Source organism: Pleurodeles waltl, chromosome 6 (assembly GCF_031143425.1).
Source record: "Pleurodeles waltl isolate 20211129_DDA chromosome 6, aPleWal1.hap1.20221129, whole genome shotgun sequence".
Classification (NCBI taxonomy): domain Eukaryota; kingdom Metazoa; phylum Chordata; class Amphibia; order Caudata; family Salamandridae; genus Pleurodeles; species Pleurodeles waltl.
The window spans coordinates 366634768-366661805 of record NC_090445.1 but is presented as its reverse complement, the minus strand read 5'-3'; the positions used below and the strand labels follow the sequence as shown (position 1 = coordinate 366661805).

The following is a 27038-nucleotide window of genomic DNA, read 5'->3' as shown; positions in this document are numbered from 1 at the left end:
TTTTCAATGTTGCCATTATGGTGCTGTGGAGTTCGTGTTTGACAAACTCCCAGACCATATACTCTTATGGCTACCCTGCACTTACAATGTCTAAGGTTTTGTTTAGACACTGTAGGGGTACCATGCTCATGCACTGGTACCCTCACCTATGGTATAGTGCACCCTGCCTTAGGGCTGTAAGGCCTGCTAGAGGGGTGACTGACCTATACTTGCATAGGCAGTGAGAGGCTGGCATGGCACCCTGAGGGGAGTGCCATGTCGACTTACTCGTTTTGTTCTCACTAGCACACACAAGCTGGCAAGCAGTGTGTCTGTGCTGAGTGAGGGGTCTCCAGGGTGGCATAAGACATGCTGCAGCCCTTAGAGACCTTCCTTGGCATCAGGGCCCTTGGTACTAGAAGTACCAGTTACAAGGGACTTATCTGGATGCCAGGGTCTGCCAATTGTGGATACAAAAGTACAGGTTAGGGAAAGAACACTGGTGCTGGGGCCTGGTTAGCAGGCCTCAGCACACTTTCAATTGTAAACATAGCATCAGCAAAGGCAAAAAGTCAGGGGGGCAACCATGCCAAGGAGGCATTTCCTTACACTTGCCTATTAAGTAAACTTGTGAGGTTTCATGTAACAAAACACCTGTCTACATCCTTCAAAGTTTAATAACAATCCACCCTGACAGCATTTGACACAGCTTTTCGCAGAGAATAAAAAGCCTATAGCCGTGCCTCATTGGCTTGTTACCATAACCAGCGCAGGACTACTAAATTGAGCATAAGCTTTCCCACAAAGTAAGAATAAGTCAGTCACAAAATTGTACATTTTAAATATGTACAAACGTACAGTTGGCCAAATAATAAACAACCTCACCTAAGAAGGGATGACGAGGTAGTACTAAGTGTATATCTTTTACCTCCAAAGTTGTCAGAGCAGGTGAGAAAAAACAAAACCCTTGCCTACCTCAATCTGTGAGGTACAAACCAGCAATTAATTACAATAAATCATTGAATCTCTATAAGCTCTAACATATATTCTTTTCACAATAAACATGCAATACCTACTCTGTCACAGCTTTTCATAATAAACAGATCATGCACATAGCTTTAATCACTGGCTTTTCACTATAACCAACTCAGTCCTGCTGTATAGAGCATGAACTTTCAACAAGACAGAAATTGCAATACGAGTACTCATTTCAGGGAATCACACAAAGTCTGCCCAATCAAACGCTGTAGTCAAGAAAATAAACATCTGGGTGTATCCAAACCCCTCGCTCACTAGTACCTCTTAAAAATCTTTTCGCTTTTGGGATGTCAAGCATTAGCTAAAAATAAAAAAAAATAAAAAAATGTGCTGAGTTATGGCTTGGTACCATTGGTGGAGCACTGCATGAATAACATCCTGTGGAGTTTGCACTTAACTTCACTGTTAGACCGATCTTCTCAGGAGGTTTTTTATGCTAGAGATGGGTCATTAGTGGCATGGCAGAGTGCTTAAGGTCAATGCCAAGACTTAAACAAGGACCCTTAATTCCCCTCTCATCAAGGTTTAGTGTCACTGATGAAGCAGTCTCGAAGATGGTAGGATCCCAAGACTGAATAAAGATGAAGGCTAAGTTCTTACTCCACCTATCTTCCCATATTCCTTCCACCACAGATAAAGTACAACGATTAATGAAGTGATTACTAAATGTAAAGAAAATAAAAATTCAAACTTCCCTTGAACGCCACAGAACAGTAAGAGCCTTTCATTACACTGTTTTCATCACTGATAGTATGGAAAGTGCTCTAATTTGTACAATGCAAACAGACAGATGAATCGTTTCCCAGGGAACCAAAAAAAAAAGGACTGAAACTAAAGCTACTCACAGCTAGGAACCGTGGGTCTACAGAAAACTCAGGATGTCCTTGTAGCCAGGACTCCAGCTCACAGCGCCGTGGTGCATCTTCTCCTAGCAGCAACTTGCCCTGATTGTTCACCACTGGAATCCTGGCTTCTATGTCTATCCAGGGTTCCTGCCACAGTGGCTCTGCCATCCGCTCCACCTTCAGCTGCAAACAAATCACACATCTTCAGCTTTGGAAGACACTAAATGTACTACATGTAACTTCAACTGAAAATTGGTTGCTTTCAAAAGCCAAATATACATGTATGTATATGGTATTTCTACAGTGGAAACCGAGCCAAGAAGCTGGTGGGCTGTCAGTGGAAGTGGCACCATTTCTCACAGATTGTACAAACTACTGTTATAAACGGAACTGAAAAACTAGAATTATGTACTGTGGACAGCAGAATGAAATGAGTCCAATAAATAAACAATGATTGAAGGATGATGCAGAGAGCAGGAAATACTGTGTGGTCCCTGGCATCAATAAATGACAGTCCCTGATGCAGTATCAAACAAAAGCAACTTGCAACTATAAGTAGCCAGCGTTCTTATCTTTCATAGACTGATATGGTTAAACTATTCCCTGCCATCAGGATGCAAAGCCCTAGCTGCATTTTAAGCAAAGCACAGACATGCATTTATGGACAGCATTAATATTAACATCTGATAATTGTACCTGTTCCACTTCTTTATGTTTGGCCAATTTAGATTTTCAATAGAGGGCATTTAAGGAGGCAGCGTGTGATTATGACACAAGCCAGCAGTGGAAAACTATAATATTTCAAATTTGCTCCAAGAAAGGTTACATCTTGGGAAGGTGTTTGTTAAGTCTATTCTTGTGGTCCTGGAGTATGAGGATGTTACCAGGCAATATCATGTCTTGGTATGGTTGTATACCACTGGTGTCCCAGTGCCACAATACTGCAGTCCAAATTGGTTAGCCAAGATAATTTGTTTATGCACCGGACTCTTTGATGGGCCGTGGGTGTGGGTCAGTCAAGGTTTACTTTCAGGAGGTAGCTGCATCATTTGGAAACACAAGTTCCAAAGATGTCCACTTGACCTGGTTCTCGGTCACTTGTGACTGCTTCGGGTTACATCTCAGTCACTGGGATACAAAAAGCCAGGGAAGAGCCCACACTGACCACTTGGCTACTTCAGGATTGTTCAAAAATGCCCAAAAGATTCAGCTGCATCTGTCTTGAAATATACATAATACAGTAAAGTTGTTCTGGTGCTGAGGCACTCAAGTGGTAAGCAGGCACTCACAGTAGTCCAGAATGATATCTGTAGACACTAGCCCCCAGTTAAACACAAATCAGTAGGACCACATCTTTGACCAGTGACAAAGAAAAAGGTTCTGCATTCAAAACAACAACGTTCAGCTTGCAGAACTTGAGCCCACACCAGGTGTGCAGGGCAGTCTTCTGATCCCTCTGTGCTAAGGGGAAATGAGGCATTCTATAGGCATGAGAGAAGTAAGCCATATTGCAGGAGCACCTTTCTCGATCTTTGAAGGAGACAGAGCAGACCCTTGAACCAGATGCCCTTCTGGTTTTTATTGGTTGTTTCAGCTGTGGCTACAGCATGGCTCCTGGGATGTACGTCTGTAAGCTTGTCCTTGTGCATGTTTTGAGATTTATCTTCAAGAAAGCTGGACCTTGTGACCATCCTGGTCTGGTGTAACTGAATCACGTGCTGGTTGGCCAGTCTTTCTGTTTACGGGGGGGGGGGGGCGGTGGAGATTCCAAATTTTTAAGAGCTGAAGTTCTCATACAGTTCAGGAGGAGCATTCTGTGGCTGCCGCTGAGTAGGTTTTGAGGCTGCTACACAGTAATGTGATGCATATAAGCCTACATTTGAAGGCTGTAGGAAGTTGGCTCTGTATGTGCTATTTCAAAGTAAGGAATAGCATGCACAGAGTCCAAGGGTTCCCCTTAGAGGTAAAATAGTGGTAAAAAGAGATAATACTAATGATCTATTTTGTGGTAGTGTGGTCGAGCAGTAGGATTATCCAAGGAGTAGTGTTAAGCATTTGTTGTACATACACAATAAATGAGGTACACACACAGAGACAAATCCAGCCAATAGGTTTTGTATAGAAAAATATATTTTCTTAGTTTATTTTAAGAACCATAGGTTCAAATTTAACATGTAATATCTTGTTTGAAAGGTATTGCAGGTAAGTACATTAGGAACTTTGAATCATTTCAATTGCATGTATACTTTTCAAGTTATTCACAAATAGCTATTTTAAAAGTGGACACTTAGTGCAATTTTCACAGTTCCTGGGGGAGGTAAGTTTTTGTTAGTTTTACCAGGTAAGTAAGACACTTACAGGGTTCAGTTCTTGGTCCAAGGTAGCCCACCGTTGGGGGTTCAGAGCAACCCCAAAGTTACCACACCAGCAGCTCAGGGCAGGTCAGGTGCAGAGTTCCAAGTGGTGCCCAAAACGCATAGGCTTCAATGGAGAGAAGGGGGTGCCCCGGTTCCAGTCTGCCAGCAGGTAAGTGCCCGCGTCTTCGGAGGGCAGACCAGGGGGGTTTTGTAGGGCACCGGGGGGGACACAAGCCCACACAGAAATTTCACCCTCAGCGGCGCGGGGGCGGCCAGGTGCAGTGTTAGAACAAGCGTCGGGTTCGCAATGGAAGTCAATGAGAGATCAAGGGATCTCTTCAGCGCTGCAGGCAGGCAAGGGGGGGGCTTCCTCGGGGAAACCTCCACTTGGGCAAGGGAGAGGGACTCCTGGGGGTCACTTCTGCAGTGAAAGTCTGGTCCTTCAGGTCCTGGGTGCTGCGGGTGCAGGGTATTTTCCAGGCGTCGGGACTTAGGTTTCAGAGAGTCGCGGTCAGGGGAAGCCTCGGGATTCCCTCTGCAGGCGGCGCTGTGGGGGCTCAGGGGGGACAGGTTTTGGTACTCACAGTCGTAGAGTAGTCCGGGGGTCCTCCCTGAGGTGTTGGTTCTCCACCAGCCGAGTCGGGGTCGCCGGGTGCAGTGTTGCAAGTCTCACGCTTCTTGCGGGGAGATTGCAGGGTTCTTTAAAGCTGCTTCTTTGGATAAAGTTGCAGTCTTTTTGGAGCAGGTCCGCTGTCCTCTGGAGTTTCTTGTCGTCGTCGAAGCAGGGCAGTCCTCAGAGGATTCAGAGGTCGCTGGTCCCTTTGGAAGGCGTCGCTGGAGCAGAGTTCTTTGGAAGGCAGGAGACAGGCCGGTGAGTTTCTGGAGCCAAGGCAGTTGTTGTCTTCTGGTCTTCCTCTGCAGGGGTTTTCAGCTAGGCAGTCCTTCTTCTTGTTGTTGCAGGAATCTAATTTCTAGGTTCAGGGAGAGCCCTTAAATACTAAATTTAAGGGCGTGTTTTAGGTCTGGGGGGTTAGTAGCCAATGGCTACTAGCCCTGAGGGTGAGTACACCCTCTTTGTGCCTCCTCCCAAGGGGAGGGGGTCACATCCCTAATCCTATTGGGGGAATCCTCCATCTGCAAGATGGAGGATTTCTAAAAGTTAGAGTCACCTCAGCTCAGGACACCTTAGGGGCTGTCCTGACTGGCCAGTGACTCCTCCTTGTTATTCTCATTATTTTCTCCGGCCTTGCCGCCAAAAGTGGGGGCCGGGCCGGAGGGGGCGGGCAACTCCACTAGCTGGAGTGTCCTGCGGTGCTGTGACAAAGGGGTGAGCCTTTGAGGCTCACCGCCAGGTGTTACAGCTCCTGCCTGGGGGAGGTGTTAGCATCTCCACCCAGTGCAGGCTTTGTTACTGGCCTCAGAGTGACAAAGGCACTCTCCCCATGGGGCCAGCAACATGTCTCTAGTGTGGCATGCTGCTGGAACCAGTCAGCCTACACAGATAGTCGGTTAAGTTTCAGGGGGCACCTCTAAGGTGCCCTCTGTGGTGTATCTTACAATAAAATGTACACTGGCATCAGTGTGCATTTATTGTGCTGAGAAGTTTGATACCAAACTTCCTAGTTTTCAGTGTAGCCATTATGGTGCTGTGGAGTTCGTGTAAAACAGACTCCCAGACCATATACTCTTATGGCTACCCTGCACTTACAATGTCTAAGGTTTTGCTTAGACACTGTAGGGGCACAGTGCTCATGCACTGGTACCCTCACCTATGGTATAGTGCACCCTGCCTTAGGGCTGTAAGGCCTGCTAGAGGGGTGTCTTACCTATACTGCATAGGCAGTGAGAGGCTGGCATGGCACCCTGAGGGGAGTGCAATGTCGACTTACTCATTTTGTTCTCACTAGCACACACAAGCTGGTAAGCAGTGTGTCTGTGCTGGGTGAGGGGTCTCTAGGGTGGCATAATACATGCTGCAGCCATTAGAGACCTTCCCTGGCATCAGGGCCCTTGGTACCAGTTACAAGGGACTTATCTGGGTGCCAGGGTGTGCCAATTGTGGAATCAAAAGTACATTTTAGGTGAAAGAACACTGGTGCTGGGGCCTGGTTAGCAGGGTCCCAGCACACTTCTCAGTTAAGTCAGCATCAGTATCAGGCAAAAAGTGGGGGGTAACTGCAACAGGGAGCCATTTCTTTACAAAGGCTCACTCTGCTTCTGTAACTTTGGGAGATTCCAAATTTTTAAGAGCTGAAGTTCTCATACAGTTCAGGAGGAGCATTCTGTGGCTGCCGCTGAGTAGGTTTTGAGGATGCTACACAGTAATGTGATGCATATAAGCCTACATTTGAAGGCTCACTCTGCTTCTGTAACTTTGGGAGATTCCAAATTTTTAAGAGCTGAAGTTCTCATACAGTTCAGGAGGAGCGTTCTGTGGCTGCCGCTGAGTAGGTTTTGAGGCTGCTACACAGTAATGTGATGCATATAAGCCTACATTTGAAGGCTCACTCTGCTTCTGTAACTTTGGGAGATGGACACAATACGTGAAACAAGGTCAGTTTCATTCAGCCAGAAAAAACAATACAGGAGGGGCAAAGGGAATGAGTCTTAAAACTCCCTCAGTCACTAGCTGTAGGAGGCTGGCTCACCTATGGCGTGGCACCCTATACTAGGTCCAGGCAACCCTTAGTGATAGTGTTTAGGTGTTCAGATAACAAATGTTCTCTAGGGGTAGGTGTGTGGAGCAGCTAAAACGTATCCAGGAGGAGTGTAAAGCACTTGCAATACCACAATAGTCAGTCAGTAACAGGTACACAAAAAAAAGCCACACCAGGTGCTGCAAAAAGAAAATGTTACTTACCAGTATACAGCTGTTCGCTCATGTAGGGCTGTAGATTCACATGCTGTGCATAAGCTTGCCATCTAGTGTTGGGGGGGTTCGGAGTGGTACAACTTGTTTTTCTTCAAAGAATGTTTTGGAGTCACACGATCGAGTGACTCCTCCTCTCGGTGATAGTGCGCATGAGCATTGAGTCCTTTGTTAGATATGCAATGTATTAATGTATATACAATATTTACATAGTAACATAACTGCAACAGCCACAGGCGTCCGGGGAAGAGTGAGGGTGCATGTGAGTCTACAAGCGCTACATGCTACAAACAGATGTTTACCGGTAAGTAACATTTTACGTATGATGGCATGTGTGGCAGTAGATACACAATCCATAGACTGAAAAGCAGTCTCTCGATAAAGGGGTGGTTAGCGTGCAGGAGTGGCATTTGTTTAGAAAAGGGTCCTTACCACCGCTTGGCCAACATTAGCTTGTTGCCTTGCTAGTACATCCACACAATAGTGTTTTGTAAATGTGTGTGGTGTAGACCATGTAGCTGCTTTACAAATATCTGCTATAGGTATGTTCTCTAAAGCATCCTTCTTCCGAGTAGAGTGCGCTATAGGTGCGAGTGGTAATGAAAATGTCACTTACCCAGTGTACATCTGTTCGTGGCATCAGTCGCAGTAGATTCGCATGTTTTGCAATAGCTCGCCATCTGGTGTTGGGCCGGAGTGTTACAAGTTGTTTTTCTTCGAAGAAGTCTTTCGAGTCACGGGACCGAGTGACTCCTCCTTTTGTCTCCATTGCGCATGGGCGTCGACTCCATCTTCGATTGTTTTTCCCCGCAGAGGGTGAGGTAGGAGTTGAATTGTAGTAATAGTGCCCATGCAATGGAGTGACTAAGTATGGACCTATTTAAGGCTGAGATGATACATACATAAATAATTGAACGTTAACTTCCAAACTGCTACAGGCTCCCGGGGAGGCGGGTGGGCACATGCGAATCTACTGCGACTGATGCCACGAACAGATGTACACTGGGTAAGTGACATTTTCAGTTCGATGGCATCTGTCGCTGTAGATACGCATGTTTTGCATAGACTAGTAAGCAGTTATCTCCCCAAAAGCGGTGGATCAGCCTGTAGGAGTGGAAGTAGTCTGAAATAATGTTCTTAGTACGGCTTGACCTACTGTGGCTTGTTGTGAGGATAACACGTCTACACAGTAGTGCTTGGTGAATGTGTGAGGCGTAGACCATGTGGCTGCCTTACATATTTCTTGCATTGGGATGTGTAGGAAGTTGGCTCTGTATGTGCTATTTCAAAGTAAGGAATAGCATGCACAGAGTCCAAGGGTTCCCCTTAGAGGTAAAATAGTGGTAAAAAGAGATAATACTAATGCTCTATTTTGTGGTAGTGTGGTCGAGCAGTAGGCTTATCCAAGGAGTAGTGTTAAGCATTTGTTGTACATACACATAGACAATAAATGAGGTACACACACTCAGAGACAAATCCAGCCAATAGGTTTTTGTATAGAAAAATATCTTTTCTTAGTTTATTTTAAGAACCACAGGTTCAAATTTAACATGTAATATCTTGTTTGAAAGGTATTGCAGGTAAGTACATTAGGAACTTTGAATCATTTCAATTGCATGTATACTTTTCAAGTTATTCACAAATAGCTATTTAAAAAGTGGACACACTGCAATTTTCACAGTTCCTGGGGGAGGTAAGTTTTTGTTAGTTTTACCAGGTAAGTAAGACACTTACAGGGTTCAGTTCTTGGTCCAAGGTAGCCCACCGTTGGGGGTTCAGAGCAACCCCAAAGTCACCACACCAGCAGCTCAGGGCCGGTCAGTTGCAGAGTTCAAAGTGGTGCCCAAAACGCATAGGCTATAATGGAGAGAAGGGGGTGCCCCGGTTCCGGTCTGCTTGCAGGTAAGTACCCGTGTCTTCGGAGGGTAGACCAGGGGGGTTTGTAGGGCACCGGGGGGGACACAAGCCCACACAGAAATTTCACCCTCAGCGGCGCGGGGGCGGCCGGGTGCAGTGTTAGAACAAGCGTCGGGTTCGCAATGTTAGTCAATGAGAGATCAAGGGATCTCTTCAGCGCTGCAGGCAGGCAAGGGGGGACTTCCTCGGGGAAACCTCCACTTGGGCAAGGGAGAGGGACTCCTGGGGGTCACTTCTGCAGTGAAAGTCCGGTCCTTCAGGTCCTGGGGGCTGCGGGTGCAGGGTCTTTTCCAGGCATCGGGACTTAGGTTTCAGAGAGTCGCGGTCAGGGGAAGCCTCGGGATTCCCTCTGCAGGCGGCGCTGTGGGGGCTCAGGGGGGACAGGTTTTGGTACTCACAGTCGTAGAGTAGTCCGGGGGTCCTCCCTGAGGTGTTGGTTCTCCACCAGCCGAGTGGGGGTCGCCGGGTGCAGTGTTGCAAGTCTCACGCTTCTTGCGGGGAGTTGCAGGGTTCTTTAAAGCTGCTTCTTGAAACAAAGTTGCAGTCTTTTTGGAGCAGGTCCGCTGTCCTCTGGAGTTTCTTGTCGTCGTCGAAGCAGGGCAGTCCTCAGAGGATTCAGAGGTCGCTGGTCCCTTTGGAAGGCGTCGCTGGAGCAGAGTTCTTTGGAAGGCAGGAGACAGGCCGGTGAGTTTCTGGAGCCAAGGCAGTTGTCTTCTGGTCTTCCTCTGCAGGGGTTTTCAGCTGGGCAGTCCTTGTTGTTGCAGGAATCTAAATTCTTAGGTTCAGGGGAGCCCTTAAATACTAAACTTAAGGGCGTGTTTAGGTCTGGGGGGTTAGTAGCCAATGGCTACTAGCCCTGAGGGTGGGTACACCCTCTTTGTGCCTCCTCCCAAGGGGAGGGGGTCACATCCCTAATCCTATTGGGGGAATCCTCCATCTGCAAGATGGAGGATTTCTAAAAGTTAGAGTCACCTCAGCTCAGGACACCTTAGGGGCTGTCCTGACTGGCCAGTGACTCCTCCTTGTTGCTTTCTTTGTTCCCTCCAGCCTTGCCGCCAAAAGTGGGGGCCGTGGCCGGAGGGGGCGGGCAACTCCACTAAGCTGGAGTGCCCTGCTGGGCTGTGACAAAGGGGTGAGCCTTTGAGGCTCACCGCCAGGTGTTACAGCTCCTGCCTGGAGGAGGTGTTAGCATCTCCACCCAGTGCAGGCTTTGTTACTGGCCTCAGAGTGACAAAGGCACTCTCCCCATGGGGCCAGCAACATGTCTCTAGTGTGGCAGGCTGCTGGAACCAGTCAGCCTACACAGATAGTTGGTTAAGTTTCAGGGGGCACCTCTAAGGTGCCCTCTGTGGTGTATTTTACAATAAAATGTACACTGGCATCAGTGTGCATTTATTGTGCTGAGAAGTTTGATACCAAACTTCCCAGTTTTCAGTGTAGCCATTATGGTACTGTGGAGTTCGTGTAAAACAGACTCCCAGACCATATACTCTTATGGCTACCCTGCACTTACAATGTCTAAGGTTTTTGCTTAGACACTGTAGGGGCACAGTGCTCATGCACTGGTACCCTCACCTAGGGTATAGTGCACCCTGCCTTAGGGCTGTAAGGCCTGCTAGAGGGGTGTCTTACCTATACTGCATAGGCAGTGAGAGGCTGGCATGGCACCCTGAGGGGAGTGCCATGTCGACTTACTCGTTTTGTTCTCACTAGCACACACAAGCTGGTAAGCAGTGGGTCTGTGCTGAGTGAGGGGTCTCTAGGGTGGCATAATACATGCTGCAGCCCTTAGAGACCTTCCCTGGCATCAGGGCCCTTGGTACCAGAGGTACCAGTTACAAGGGACTTATCTGGATGCCAGGGTGTGCCAATTGTGGAATCAATGGTACATTTTAGGTGAAAGAACACTGGTGCTGGGGCCTGGTTAGCAGGGTCCCAGCACACTTCTCAGTCAAGTCAGCATCAGTATCAGGCAAAAAGTGGGGGGTAACTGCAACAGGGAGCCATTTCTTTACAGGATGTTTCCTAGAAAGGCCATGGTAGCACCTTTCTTTCTGGTTGAGTGTGCCCTTGGTGTAATGGGCAGCTGTCGTTTAGCTTTAAGGTAGCAGATTTGGATGCATTTAACTATCCATCTGGCTATACCTTGTTTTGATATTGGGTTTCCTGCATGAGGTTTTTGAAATGCAATAAATAGTTGTTTAGTCTTTCTGATGTTTTTTGTTCTGTCAATGTAATACATCAATGCTCTTTTGACATCTAATGTATGTAGTGCCCTTTCAGCTACGGTATCTGGCTGTGGAAAGAACACTGGAAGTTCCACTGTTTGATTTAGATGGAACGGTGAAATAACCTTTGGCAAAAATTTAGGGTTGGTCCTTAGGACGACCTTATTCTTGTGTAGTTGTATAAAAGGTTCCTGTATTGTAAACGCTTGAATCTCGCTTACTCTTCTTAGGGAAGTAATGGCGATGAGAAATGCCACCTTCCAGGTTAGGAACTGTATGTCGCAGGAGTGCAAAAGGTGGACCCATAAGTCTAGTTAGGACAACATTTAGGTTCCATGAAGGAACAGGAGGTGTTCTTGGTGGTATAATTCTCCTAAGGCCCTCCATGAATGCTTTAATGACTGGTATCTTATATAGGGAAGTTGAATAGGTAGTCTGCAGGTATGCAGATATTGCTGCAAGGTGTATTTTAATGGAAGAGAAAGCCAGGTTAGATTTTTGTAAGTGAAGCAAGTAACCCACTACATGTTCTGGAGTTGTGTGTAATGGTTGTATTTGATTAATATGGCAGTAGCAAACAAACCTCTTCCATTTACTTGCATAGCAGTGCCTGGTGGATGGCCTTCTGGCTTGTTTTATGACTTCCATACTTTCTTGGGTAAGTTGTAAGTGCCCGAATTCTAGGATTTCAGGAGCCAGATTGCTAGATTCAGCGATGCTGGATCTGGGTGTCTGATCTTTTGGTTGTGCTGTGTCAACAGATCTGGCCTGTTGGGCAATTTGATGCAGGGTACTACTGATCGGTCTAGCAGCGTTGTGTACCAGGGTTGCCTTGCCCAAGTTGGTGCTATCAATATGAGTTTGAGTTTGTTTTGACTGAGTTTGTTTACCAGGTAAGGAAGGAGAGGGAGAGGAGGAAAAGCGTAAGCAAATATCCCTGACCAGTTCATCCATAGGGCATTGCCTTGGGACTGTTTGTGTGGGTATCTGGATGCGAAGTGTTGGCATTTTGCGTTCTCCCTTGTCGCAAATAAGTCTATCTGAGGTGTTCCCCAGAGTTTGAAATAAGTGTTCAGGATTTGGGGGTGAATTTCCCATTCGTGGACCTGTTGGTGATCTCGAGAGAGATTGTCTGCGAGTTGATTTTGGATCCCTGGTATAAATTGTGCTATTAGGCGAATTTGGTTGTGAATTGCCCAACGCCAAATCTTTTGTGCTAGCAGGCTTAACTGCATGGAGTGCGTCCCCCCTTGCTTGTTTAGATAATACATTGTTGTCATGTTGTCTGTTTTGACGAGAATGTATTTGTGAACTATGATTGGTTGGAAAGCTTTTAGTGCTTGAAAAACTGCTAGAAGTTCTAGGTGATTTATATGCAGTTTTGTTTGATGTACGTTCCATTGTCCTTGTATGCTGTGTTGATCAAGGTGTGCTCCCCACCCTGTCATGGAAGCATCTGTTGTTATTACGTATTGTGGCACTGGGTCTTGGAAAGGCCGCCCTTTGTTTAAATTTATGTTGTTCCACCACAGAAGCGAGAGGTAGGTTTGGCGGTCTATTAACACCAGATCTAGAAGGTGACCCTGTGCTTGTGACCATTGTGATGCTAGGCACTGTTGTAAGGGCCTCATGTGCAGTCTTGCGTTTGGGACAATGGCTATGCATGAAGACATCATGCCTAGGAGTTGTAGTACCATCTTTGCGTGTATTCTTTGTGTTGGATACATGCGTTGTATGATGGTGTTGAAATTTCAAATTCTTTGTGGACTTGGAGTGGCTACTCCTTTTGATGTGTCTATTATGGCTCCTAGGTATTGTTGTACCTTGTGCGGCAGAATTTTGGATTTTGTGAAATTGACGGTGAACCCTAGTTTGAAGAGGGTTTGTATGATATGATTTGTGTGATTTGAGCACTGTATTAACGAATGGGCCTTGATTAGCCAGTCGTCTAGATATGGGAACACATGTATTTGCTGCCTTCTTATGTGTGCAGCGACTACCGCTAGACACTTGGTAAAGACTCTTGGTGCGGTAGTTAATCCGAAAGCCAGTACCTTGAATTGGTAATGTATTCCCTTGAATACAAACCTTAGGTATTTCCTGTGCGATGGGTGTATTGGTATATGGAAATAAGCATCCTTGAGGTCTAAAGTTGCCATGTAGTCGTGTAGTTTTAGCAATGGCAATACTTCTTGTAGTGTGACCATGTGAAAGTGGTCTGATTTGATGAAAGTGTTCACTACTCTGAGGTCTAGGATTGGTCTCAGCGTTTTGTCCTTCTTTGGTATCAGAAAGTACAGTGAGTAAACTCCTGTGTTTATTTGTGTGTTTGGCACTAATTCGATTGCATTCTTTTGCAATAGTGCCTGCACTTCTATCTCCAGGAGATTGGAATGGTGTGTTGTCAAATTTTGTGCTTTTGGTGGTATGTTTGGAGGGAATTGTAGAAATTCTATGCAATAACCATGTTGGATAATTGCTAGAACCCAAGTGTCTGTAGTGATTTCCTCCCATGCTTTGTAATAATGACTTATTCTTCCCCCCACTGGTGTTGTGTGGAGGGGGTGAGTGACATGTGAGTCACTGTTTAGTAGTAGGGGTTTTGGGGCTCTGAAATCTTCCTCTATTTCTAGGGAATTGCCCTCCTCTATATTGTCCCCGAAAACCTCCTCTATACTGTCCCTGGTAACTGGACGGTGTTGCTTGTGAGGTGCTGGCTTGTGTGCTCTGACCCCGAAACCCCCCTCGAAAGGGTGTTTTACGGAATGTGCTGTAATTCCCTCTGCTCTGCGGGGAGTAGAGTGCGCCCATGGCTTTGGCAGTGTCCGTATCTTTTTTGAGTTTCTCAATCGCTGTGTCCACTTCTGGACCGAACAGTTCTTTTTCATTAAAAGGCATATTGAGAACTGCTTGTTGAATCTCTGGTTTAAATCCAGACGTTCGGAGCCATGCATGCCTTCTGATAGTTACAGATGTATTAATTGTCCGTGCAGCTGTATCTGCAGCGTCCATGGAGGAGCGGATCTGGTTGTTGGAAATGGTCTGTCCCTCCTCAACCACTTGTTTTGCCCTATTTTGTAAGTCCTTGGGCAGATGTTCAATGAGATGTTGCATCTCGTCCCAGTGGGCTCGGTCATAGCGCGCAAGTAGTGCCTGGGAGTTCGCGATGCGCCACTGGTTTGCAGCTTGTGCTGCGACTCTTTTACCAGCTGCATCGAACTTGCGGCTTTCTTTATCTGGGGGTGGTGCATCTCCAGATGTGTGAGAGTTGGCCCTTTTCCTAGCTGCTCCTACAACGACAGAGTCTGGTGGCAGCTGTGTAGTGATGAAAACCGGGTCTGTAGGAGGCGCCTTATACTTTTTTTCCACCCTTAGTGTGATTGCCCTACTTTTGACCGGCTCCTTAAAGATTTCTTTCGCGTGCCGGAGCATACCAGGGAGCATAGGCAGGCTTTGGTATGAGCTGTGGGTGGAGGAGAGTGTGTTGAATAAAAAATCATCCTCGACCTGTTCTGAGTGGAGGCTTACGTTGTGAAATTGTGCTGCTCTAGCCACCACTTGAGAATACGCGGTGCTGTCTTCTGGTGGAGATGGTTTCGTAGGGTATGCCTCCGGACTGTTATCTGACACTGGGGCGTCGTATAGGTCCCATGCGTCTTGATCTTGGTCACCCTGGCTTATGGTGGTGTGAGCTGGGGAGTGTGATGGAGTTCGTGCTGGTGAGACGTTAAGCACGGGCGGAGGAGAGGGTGGTGGGGTAACTCTTTTCACCACTTTTGGTTGTGGTGTCTGTTCAGTTTGGAACTCCAACCTTCTCTTTCTTCTAATGGGGGGAAGGGTGCTTATTTTTCCTGTCCCCTGCTGTATGAAGATACGCTTTTGCGTATGGTCCACATCAGTTGATTGTAGCTCTTCCTCAAACCTATGCTTTTGCATTTGGGAGGTTAGCGAGTGCTCTTCTGTATAAGAGCCTGAAGCTGGGTCGCTTGCAGTTTGTTTCGGCACCGAAACCTTGTCTGCGTGTTTTTTCGGCTCCGAGGTGACTTTTTTCTTTTTCGGGGCCGAAACCTCTCGGCGTCAATCTTCTTCGGTGCCGCTGTCTCGGCGTCGAGCCGTGTCCACACCGGCATCTCGGTGTCGAGGCTTGTCTCCAGCACTTTCTCGGTCCCGAGAAGGCTGCGTGCCAGTGTCTCGACCGGAGTCGGACGATCTCGGCACGGTTTGGGCCTTTTTCGGTGCCGACGGTCGGTCACCGAATTTATGGGTGGAGCCATGGCCTGATGGCAGTGGCATCCCCTGGGCCTTGTAAATTTTCCTCTGTGTGGTTTTCGATGTCTTACTCACGGTTTGTGTATCGTCGAATCCTTCGGAGTCCGATTCTTGGATCGAGAAGGTACCTTCCTCTTCCTGCTCCTCGAACTCTCGGTGGGCTGTCGGCGCGGACGCCATCTGAAGTCTTCTGGCTCGACGGTCTCGGAGTGTCTTTCGGGACCGGAACGCACGACAGGCCTCACAGGTGTCTTCACTGTGCTCAGGTGACAGGCACAGGTTACAGACCAAGTGTTGGTCTGTATAGGGGTATTTATTGTGGCATTTGGGGCAGAAACGGAACGGGGTCTGTTCCATCGGCGTTCTTCAGCACGCGGTCGGGCCGACCAGGCCCCGACAGGGGATCGAAAAACTACCCCGAAGGGCACCGGAGCTCTTCGATCTTCGATGCGGTGTTGAATCTAAGTACGCCGATCCCGAACGCAACAATACCGACGAAAATCTTCCGAAATTAGCTAATTTTCCGTTCCGAAACTCGGAGCGACAGGAACACGTCCGAATCCGATGGCGGAAAAAAAACTATCTAAGATGGAGTCGACGCCCATGCGCAATGGAGACAAAAGGAGGAGTCACTCGGTCCCGTGACTCGAAAGACTTCTTCGAAGAAAAACAACTTGTAACACTCCGGCCCAACACCAGATGGCGAGCTATTGCAAAACATGCGTATCTACAGCGACAGATGCCATCGAACATTTTGTTTTACTTTAGCAGAAGAAGTTTGACTTCACTTGACTATCCACCTAGCTATGCTAGCTTTTGATATAGGATTTCCTTTGTGGAGCATTGAAAAGGACACAAACAGTTGTTCAATTTTCCAACTGTTTGGTTATGCCTATATAATACATAAGAGCCCTTTTTACAACAAGTGTGTGTAGAGCCCTTTCCGCCACAGAGTCCGGTTGGGGAAAGAAAAATTGTAGTTCTACTGATTGATATGAAACTGGGAATCTACCTTTGGTATGAATTTAGGAGTAGTTAGAAGAACTAATTTTTCTTAGTGAATCTTAAAGAAGGATTTTTCCAGGATTAAAGCCTGGACGTCACTGACACGTCTAAGGGAAGTGCCACTAGAAAAGCTACCTTCCATGATAGTAACTGTAAATGACAGGAATATAGTGGCTCAAAAGGGGGACCCAATAGCCTTGTGAAGACAATATTGTGAGGACAATATTAGGTTTCCAGGAGGGTGCCGGAATGTCTCTTAAGTCCTTCCATAAATGCTTTAATGACAAACTCTAAAGAAAGAAGTATGCTGTATATTTTGAAGACATACAGCTTTAGTTGCTAAATGAAACCAAATGGAAGTGTAAGCTAAATTAGCTCTATGTAAATGCAGTATGTAACAATCTGTTTCACTGTTGCTTTGCCAATGTTTTTTGGTTGGCAGTAGCAGACAAAGCGTTTCCACTTTGCATAACATTATCAAATTGTGGGTTTACACATTTCTCTAAGAATGTCCATACATTTTTGTGGTAGTTGTAAATATCCAAATTCTATGACCTCAGGAGCCATATTGCTTGTTTGAGTGACTTGGGGCCTGGGTGTCTTATTTGTCTTTGATTCTGTGTTAGAAGGTCTGGCCTGTTGTGGAGCTTCTAGTGTGGAATAAGTGAGAGATCCAGAAGTGTTGTGCACCATGGTTAATGTGCCCACGTGGAAGCTACAAGTATCATGGTGAGGGAAGATTGTCTGAGTTTCCGAACTAGAAAAGGAATGAGCAGAAGAGGCTGAAAAGCGGAAGCAAATATCACTGTCCAACTCATCCATACAGCATTGCCCTTGGATGGAGGGTGAGGTTACCTGGATGCAAAGTTTTGTAATTTTTAATTTTGTGCAGTGGCGAATAGGTCTATTTGAGGTGTTCCCCACTTTAGAAAGTACTGTTGTAGGTCTTGTGGGTGGAGTTCCCATTCGTGGAGCTGTTGTTGCATCCTGCTGAGTAGGTCTGCCAACTGATTTCACATTCCTGGGTGATACTGTGCCACTATGTGAATGTGGTGGTGAATTGCCCATTTCCATATTGCCTGTGCAAGATGGGACGGATGAAATGAACATGTGTCGCCCTGTTTTTGAAGACAGTAAATGGCAGTCATGTCTGTACGTACTAGTACTACTTTGTATTACAAGTGTGGAAGGAACACCTTCATTGCTAGTAAGACTGCGTGTAATTCCAGGTGATTGATGCGTAAGGACTGTAGAGTGACATTCCATAGGCCTTGCATTGTGAGGTTGTGGAGATGAGCTCCCCAACCAGTTTGTGATGTGTCTGTAATAAGAATGACCTGAGGCACAGGGTCAAAAAAGGGCTACCCTTTAATAAGGTCTGTGGTATTCCACCACTGCTGAGAGTGATGAGCTTGGTGGTCCATCGACACTAGATCTTCTAGTTGACCCTGTGCCTGAGACCATTGGCGAGACAGAAACTGTTGAAGGGGACGCATGTGAAGTTTGGCATGTGGTACAATGACAGTACAGGATGCCATCACCTCTAGCAGGCGCATGAAAGTCCTCACTGTGTATGACTAGTTTTCGGTTAACTGAGAAATCAATTAGTGAAAATTCTGAACACGGCTTGGCTGGGAACGCTAGCCCTAATTGTGTATTGAGAACCACGCCTAGATAAGGTTGTATCTGAAGCGGATGGAGATGGCATTTGAGATAATGGTCTGTGAATCCCAGAGCGTGTAAGGAGATTTATTCTGAGTGGAGTATGATGTTGACATTTTGTGATGGCAGATCCACAAGGGAATGCCATTGTCACGCTGGACAAACAAGCTGGGTAGGCTGGGACGTAGAGAAGGTGGGGGGGCGACAGGGGGAGCTGATGTTTGTGTTCCATCAAGTGCTGGGTTGTACCTTGGAGGCTAGAGGGTCTCCACTGAAGGAGGGTTGCGAAGAAGGGTCTTTCAGACTTTATAAGAAAAATGTACTGCTGCTGTTAGGATTACTGGTCCATTGCCCACTGGGTCCTAAAGCCCAGTTTCAAGAAGACAGGTATCAAACAATAGGCCTGATATTAGGAACAACAACTTACTGTGTTTGGGGGATTTTAATCTATCTGGAATCCGAGAAAGAGAAGCATGCGAAGGCCTTCATTGATTTGATTGTGTAAACACCTACTCACATAGTAGGGCATATGCTTGAAGGGATTTTCACAAATGATAACAGTGCAAATGGGGGAAACGCCTGCCACTTAGTTGGTTGGATCATTCTGCGCTTCTATTTTCATTGTCTGAGAAGCCAGGGAAGTCTCCTACTGTGGGTGGGACTTGGATGACTCGAAAATGGTGCAGTATCTCAGGAAGAGTGTTCGAGAAGAATTTGGCCAGAACTCTCTGGAAGGTGGGGACAGTAAGATCGAACCTGCAGCAAGCTATAATAATTTGGCTTGTCCCTGTACTGGACGAAGTAGCACCTATTAGGAATGCTAAAAAGGGAATAGGGAAAAAGATAGTCAAAATCGTTTTTTTAAGACTAGCAAATTCTCCAAAGAAAATGTCAGAGGCAGGAGAGAAGGTGGAGATTAGATCCTAGTCTGGAGAATAAACTGAAGCACAAAGACTTATGAATTATAAGAGCCATAAAGGTAGCTAAAATGGCCTTAATTTGCAAGGAGATTAGAGAACCTATTGATATCCGATGTGAGCTATTTAAAACAGTCAAGATGTCGTCATCCCCTCCTTCACAAGATGATCTGGTAAACTCACAGGATTTCTGTGACAAAGTAGCAGTATTCTTTAGGTATAAAATCCTCAATATCCATGCTGAGATTCCTAATGCCAGAGAACCTTGGAGGGAGAAGCGAGAGCAAGTAGTGGGGCCTGATTGCCTTAACAGTAATACGTTCAGCCCCTTTTCCCCCTTTTAGTCAGGAAATTATTGGTTCTCTAATAATGCAGATTAGGCCAGGGTCGCCTGAGGATCCATGCCCCTCTAGATTGCTACAGAACACTCCATAGGTAATATCAGAGGCTCTAGAGTTAACTTATGAGCGGGTGCTGGCTTCTGGAGAATTTCCGCTGAGGCGGAAAGAAGCCATCATTCGACCACTGAAAAAGAAGCCAGACAGAGATGCAGATTAACGGAAAATTCTCCGGCCCATCTCTATTATTAGCTCCAGCTAAAATATTAGAAAAACATTTGACCAAGGAAGTAGCCCTTTTTGTAAGCAATAATATGTGCTTCCACTTATCACAGACGCCAGGGAGGTCAGGGCAATGGTGTCCTTGTTATGCTGGACCTGAAGGAGGCCTTTGACACCATTTCACCATCTTCAGTGCTCAGTAGGCTGCGACAAGTTGGCATCAGAGGTAGGGCGCTACAATTGCTGGGCTCCTACCTCAGGGATATGACTAAAGTCTCCACAGCTGACTATATAAGAGTTGCCCCTTTTCAGCTGCCGTGCAGTGTTCCCTCAGGGATCATCCCTTAGTCCATGCTGTTTAACCTGTATGTGGCACCATTAGCACACTTGATAAAGTCTTGCGGTTTGGCCTTAGGTGTGTGGCCCTTTACCTACCCTGCTGAAGAAAGCTAAACATCCTGGGGTGATTTGATGCAGGATTGACCTTTGAAAGGCAGGTCAGCAGTACTGTGAAGACGTGCCACTGGGTTCTAAAAATGCTCAGGAAAATCTTTGAGTATATCTGGCTGGAGTGGAGGGTGCCAGTGGGCCTGGTGCTCATCACCTCATGCCTGGACTACTGTAATTCCTTGTAACTTAACAAGGCCAACTACTCCCTTAAAAAGCTCGAAATGATCCAAAATGCGGCAGATAGGTTGGTTCTTGGACTCCTGAAGATGTAGTCTTTAATGGAGGGACTGAGGTCAGAAATAGAATAATATTTAAGGCAATCTGGATCAGGACATCTGAGGGATACCTTCTCTTGGTATGGCCCCAGAAGAGCCCTGAAATCTGCATGGAGCATGAAGGTTACCTCCCCAGATTTTCTAAGACCAGATTGGGGGGTGGGAGCCTTCTCAGTGGTGGCGGCTCAGATGTGGAATATACAGGCGCCGGAGGTCAGAAGGATTATTTCTCTCCCGACATTCCATAATTCTGTTAAAACTTGGCTTTTTAGGACTGAGTAAGTTAGTCAAGGGTGGACTTGGTTTTTGGTTTGTCCAGTTGTAATTGGTTCGCACTCACCTAGTGCTTAGATACCCCTAGGTTGTAAGCGCTTTACAAACACTAACATAACATAACATAGAATTTGTGTAAGGTGTTGGCTTTGATGAGCCTGTCTTATAAGTAAGGGAAGACATGAATGAGTTGTCTTCTGAGGTGTGTAGCAACTACTGTAAGACACTTGGTGAATTCTCTGCGGTTGTGACCCCCAAAGGGTACGAGCTTGAACTGGTAAAGTCTTTCTGCCATCACAAATCTGAGTTATTTGCGTTTGTGCTGGATGGATGGGAATGAGCGTCTTTCAGATTCAAAGCTGTTGTAAAGTTGACTTGTTGGAGAAGGTGAATGGCAACAATGAAGTGTGATGATACGGAAATTCTCTGATAGAATGTAGTGGTTTAACGGTCAGATCTAGGATTGGCCTGAGTGAACTGTCTTTTTTTGGGCGTGAGAAAAGTATAGTATATACTCCTGAACCTTGATGTTTTAACAGGATTGGCTCTATGGGTTCTATGAGAAGAGATTGTACTTCCTCTTTGAGAAGAGTGAGATGTTCTTGTAAACGTCTGAGTGCAAGGAGGTGTGTTTGGTGGAGTGGAAATGAGCTCCAGACAATAAACATTTAGGATAATGGAAAGAACCCACCGGCTGGTGGTGGTGTTGCCCATTGTGGGTAAGAAAATTGAAGTATTCCCCCTATAGGAGTGGTGTGTGGCGGTGGAAGGTGAAGGTGAAGACAGTCACTGCTGGACAGTGGAGGTAGAGCCTTTAGAAGTGTGTGTCTTCCCACTGCCTCTAGTATTGTTTCCTCTGTAGGAACCTCTATAAAGTCCCCTTGTTTAGGATTAAGAGGTAGTCTTAGATTGTGTAGCAGACTGGTCCGTAAAGGATGAAAAACCCTCTAGTGAAATCTGTACGACGAAAACTGCCACATTGTTTTGCGGCTTGGAGGGCTCCCACTGCTTTTGTGGCTTCGCTATCTTCTTTGAGTTTTTCTAAAGTTGTGTCAACATGTGCCGAAAAGGTGTTCCTTATCAAGGGGCATGTTTAAGGCTGCCTGCCAGATTTCTGGCTTAAATCCAGAGCATCTAATCCAAGCATGGCGTCTAATAATGAAGCTGGTATTAATGCTGCATGCAGCCATATCATCAGCAACTAATGCGCACCTGATGGAATTGTTTGTGATGGTTTGGCTCTTCTGCTACAATTTCAGAACCCCTTTTTTGATGCTCTTGAGAGAGACACTGAAGGAGCTCTTTCATGGATCCCATTGCACCCTGTCATAGCATGATGGTAGAGCCTTTGCGTTCTTAATGCGCCAGTGGTTGGGTGCCTGAGCTACGACCCTTTTGCCTGTAGCATCTAACTCTTTGCAAAAATCAACAGTTCCTGGCGGAGGTAAGTTGGTTAGTTTTTGCAGGTAAGTAAAGCACTTACACAATCAGTCTCCTGCGCATAGGCAGCCCACCGTTGGGGGTTCAAGGCAACCCCAAAGCCACTGCACCAGCAACACAGGGCTGGTCAGGTGCAGAGGTCTAAGGAGGGCCCAAAACACATAGGCGCCTATGAAGAACAGGGGTGCTCCGGTCCTAGTCTGCTTACAGGTAAGTACCTGCATCCTCAGAGAGCAGACCAGGGGAGTTATGTAGAGCACCGGCAGGGGGGTGGGGGGGAGAGGGGGGGTAAGAGAGAGAGAGAGAGAGAACACACAAGTAGACGTCAGATTTGCTACAGAAAGCAATGGAGGGACCCGGCGGTCACTTAGGTGATGCAGGTCAGGGCACAGGGGGGATTCTCAGGCCAGCCACCGACTGGGCTAGCATGAGGGCTGCCTGCTGGTCACTCGTGCACTGGTAGGTGGTTCATCTCGGTGCTGGGGGCTGCGGGTGCAGTGTTTGGTCCAGGTGTTGGGTTCCTTTGTTCCCAGGCAGTCGCGGTAAGGGGGAGCATCTGGACCCTCGCTGCAGGCGTCGCTGTAGGAGTCCAGGGGGGTACGACTCGATGTCCACGTCGTTGGAGTCGCCTGGGAGTCCTCTCTGCGGTGTTAGTTGTCCTGAACTCAAGCCGTGGGCGCCGGGAGCAGAGTGTGAAGACTTGCGCTTCTGGCAGGGAGTGAGAGTCTCTTTAAAGTTGTTTCAAAGCTGCAAAGTTGTTGCAGTTTCTGAACAGTGCCGCTGTTCTCGGGAGTTTCTTGGTCCTTTAGGTGCAGGGCAGTCCTCTGAGTCCTCGGAGGTCGCTGGTTCCGCCGGATGCGTCGCTGTGCAGGTTCTTGGAGTCTGGTGACAGGCCGGTAGGGCTGGGGCCAAGTCAGTTGGTGTCTCAGTCGTCTCTGCAGGGCTTTTAGGTCAGCAGTCCTTTCTTCAGGTTGCAGGAATCTGATTTCCTGGGTAAATACTGAATTTAGGGGTGTGTTTAGGTCGGGGGGGGGGGGGCAGTAGCCAGTGGCTACTGTCCTTGAGGTTGGCTACACCCTCCTTGTGTATCCTCCCAGAGGGGAGGGGGGCACATCCGTATTCCTATTGGGGGAATCCTCCAAAACCAAGATGGAGAATTTTTAAAGGCAGGGGTCACCTCAGCTCAGGGCACCTTAGGGACTTGCCCTGACTGGTAGGTGACTCCTTTTTTTTCTCATTATCTCCGCCGCCAAAAGTGGGGCCTGTGTCCGGAGGGACAGGCATCTCCACTAGCTGGATGTCCTGGCGTGCCATAACAAAAGGCAGGAGCCTTTGAGGCTCACCGCCAGGTGTTACAGTTCCTGCAGGGGGAAGTGAGAAGCACCTTCACCCAATGCAAGGCTTTGTTCCTGGCCACAGAGTGACAAAGGCACTCACCCCATGTAGCCAGAAACTTGTCTGGTTGTGGCAGGCTGGCAGAAACTGGTCAGCCTAGCATTAGGAGTCGGACTGGTATTCAGGGGCATCTATAAGATGCCCTCTGGGTGTATATAACAATAAATTCCAACACTAGCATCAGTGTTCATTTATTATGCTGAGAAGTTTGATACCAAACTTCCCAGATTTCAGTGTAGCCATTATGGAACTGTGGAGTTTGTATTTGACAGACTCCCAAACCATGTACTCTTTTTGGCTACCCTACACTTACAATGTCTAAGGTTTTGCTTAGACACTGTAGGGGCATAGTGCTCATGCAACTATGCCCTCACCTGTGGTATAGTGTACCCTGCCTTAGGGCTGTAAGGCCTGCTAGAAGGATGACTTACCTATGCCACAAGCAGTGGGTTGTGGGCATGGCACTCTGAGGGGAATGCCATGTTGACTTAGTCTTTTTCTCCCCATCAGCACACACAGTGTGCATGTGCTGAGTGAGGGGTCCCCAGGGTGGCATAATACATGCTGCAGCCCTTAGAGACCTTCCCTGGCCACAGGGCCCTTGGTACCAGGGGTACCATTTACAAGGGACTTATGTGTGCCAGGGTTGTGCCAATTGTGAGAACAAAGGTAAAGTTTAGGGAAAGAACTCTGGTGCTGGGGCCTAGTTAGCAGGATCCCAGCACACTTGCAATCATAACTGGCATCAACAAAAGGCAAAAAGTTAGGGGGTAACCATGCCAAGGGAGGCATTTCCATACAGGAGTTATCTGTGCCTTTATAAACAAAGGATCAGTGGATGCAGCCTTAGATTTTTTGTCAACTCCTGAAGTGATAATGCGTATTCATACTGGCTCCATGAAGATCACAGGCTGTCTAAGCATGCCTGGGAACATTGGCAGGAATTGACTGTGTTGTGGCAATGTCAAACAAAGTCATCGTCAATAGGATCTGTGTACATTGTTACAATATGAAATGCAGCTACCCTAGCTATGAATTGCTGGTATGAGGTGGAATCCTCAGGTGGTGATGGTCTAGCTGGGTAGAGCTCCGGATTAGGTGTAATAGGATCCAGATCATATGTGTCCCACCGTGTGTCTTCTAAATCCTGGGACCCATGTGGGGGTGAATTTGATGGTGTATTTGATGGTGTAAACCCCCTGTGGCTGGTGGTGGTGAAGGAGGTGGAGTGGATTGAGTACAAGGCTGTGGCAAAGGGGGTGTTTTCTGTCCGCTAGCCTTCTTTGGCGGCAGAAAGGTGTCAAGCGCCTCCTGAAAAGTCAATTTCTTTTGTTTAGGGACAGGAGGTGATGCTAGAATACGACCTGTTCCTTCTTAAATATGAAGTCGGCATTGACGAGCGTCTATGATTTCTAAAATTGGCTCCACCGGTGAATGGTGGAAGACTGTCCTCATTCCGCAGGAGTGGAAACAGTCTAATATTTTTTTTGACTCCGAAGGTATTTGTCGGGTGATATTTTTGGCACGAAAAAGCGGATGCCAATTGTTTTGTCGGCACCAAAACTGTTGGCACCGGAGCAAGGTGCTCAGCTGGTCGACTTGGTGCTGAGGTGGTGCTTGGAGACCCCGAGGTCGATGCAGAAGATTCAACTTTAGCCTTCTTCCAAGCCGAGCAGAAAGATGGGCATTCAAAACAGTTTCTTGGCCCTGACCACAGCCGGAAGGCAGTGGCGGACCAGAGACCCTTTTAGAAGTGCTTTTTAGTCTTCGGCATAGGTGCAGGAACTTTTGTACTCCCAGTCTGCGCTAACTGCAACTCCAGGCTCTAAATGTCAGACTGAATGTCTGAGTCGGAGCATTGGATTGAAAAGGTCTCCTTTTTGTGGTTCCTCCTGCGCTTGCTGCTCCCCAAAAATATCAGGTGGATCATGATGCCATTCCGAGTAGACGAGCTACTCTGTCCCATTGGAGAATTTCTCGATTGAAAAGATCGACCTGCATTGCAGGTTTGCTTGTTGTGGCTGGGGGAAAAACACAAATTACACACCTGGTGCTGATCGGTGTGGGGTAACTTGGAATATGACAGAGGGCAAAAGCGAAAAGGAGTCCGATCCATCAGGTCTGCAGCATACCCAGAAACACTGTGTAAGATGTAAGCCTGAAAAGGGGTGCAAATGCCCCAAGGTTGGTATGAGAAAGAAATGCGTTCAAACCAACACTGTAGCAGAAAGGAAGACGGAGAGAAACTGGATTAGGACTGCACTGAGCTGAGAACTCAGAGAGGAACACACTTCCAAATCAGACGGCAGAGAAAAAAAGAAAAAAAAAAAAGAAAAAAAACAACACCTAACAAAGGACTGTGCCCATGCGCACTATTACCAAGAGGAGTCAACTGATCCTGTGACTCAAAAACATTCCGAACCCAACACTAGAAAGCGAGCTTATGCACAGTGTAGGAAAGTCCCCTGTTTCTGGCATGGTTACCCCCACTTTTTGGCTGATGTCAGTATGCTTAGACTGTTTTAACTGGGATCCAGCTAATCAGGACCCCAGTGATTGTGCTTTCTCCTCCAAATGGGGATGTTTTGGTACTTCATACACCCCACAATTGGCATACTGGTGCACCCCTGTTCAATACTGGAACCCAGGGACACCAAATGAATCATTATTGGAGTCTGGGGACAACCCCTCCCCCTTTCACAGTCATTACTGAAAGCTACATTTTCTAAGCAGTCACGGACACCCTTAGGAGCCATTGCGGACCCCCAGGGGTTCCCGGACCACAGGTTGCAAATCACTGCTCTAGGGGCAGATTGCTAATGCAGCTATGCCCTCATCTGTGGAAAAGTGCACCCTGCCTACAGCCTATGGCTGTAAGGCCTACTAGAAGGGTGACTTACCTGTCCCAGAGGCAGTGGTTTGTGGGCATGGCACCCAGAGAGCGAAACATACAATGGAAAGGGGAGTGACCACTCCAGGGATTCTGCCCAGAGCTCCTCCATGTGGCCATTTGATTCTGCCATCTTGAATCCAAGGCGGGCAGCGGCCTCTGGAAGCATCTGAGTGGCAAGGTCAGGTAGGTGATATCACAGCCCCCTCCTGATAGGTGGTCACCCTGCTGGTGACCGATCCCCTTTCCTGGGCTATTTAGGGTCTTCCTCTCCGGTTGGTCCTCAGATTCGACGTGCAAGATTCCAGCAGGACTCCTCTGCATCATTTACTTCATCTTCTGTAACTGGACCCTCCAAGAACCGGCAATCTGGAACTCCAGTGACAACTCCACTCTGCAACATTGTTTCTCCGGTACCAGCAACTTCAACATTTACCTGGATGTGCATCCTCTGAGCGCGATAACTCTTCAGCCTGCAGAAGTAGTAAGAAGGAATCTCCCTTGGAGTGAAAGTCACTCCCCAGCATCCGCCGGCACCAACTGCAACAACGAGCGACTGCGTGGATCCTCTCTCCTCTGGAACTGCATATATCTTCAATAGCAGGTGGTGGTCTGGAGTGGTCCCCTTGACACTCCTCTTCCAGCTGTCCAACTTGGGAGATGGTAAGC

The 27038-nt window shown here is 47.2% G+C and overlaps 1 protein-coding gene across 6 annotated transcripts in view; it reads right to left on the bottom strand.

The window, feature by feature from the left end:
• CHD8 (chromodomain helicase DNA binding protein 8) overlaps positions 1-27038 on the bottom strand; it is a 1013809-nt gene that overhangs the window by 56791 nt on the left and 929980 nt on the right. For 5 of the 6 annotated variants that reach the window (XM_069238270.1, XM_069238269.1, XM_069238271.1 and 2 more), the window contains exon 35: positions 1863-2045. The exons of the other annotated variant lie outside the window; for it this stretch is intronic. In XM_069238270.1, coding sequence (XP_069094371.1) covers positions 1863-2045 — 183 coding nt within the window. The remainder of the gene's footprint in view (positions 1-1862; positions 2046-27038) is intronic. 6 annotated transcript variants of the gene reach the window in all.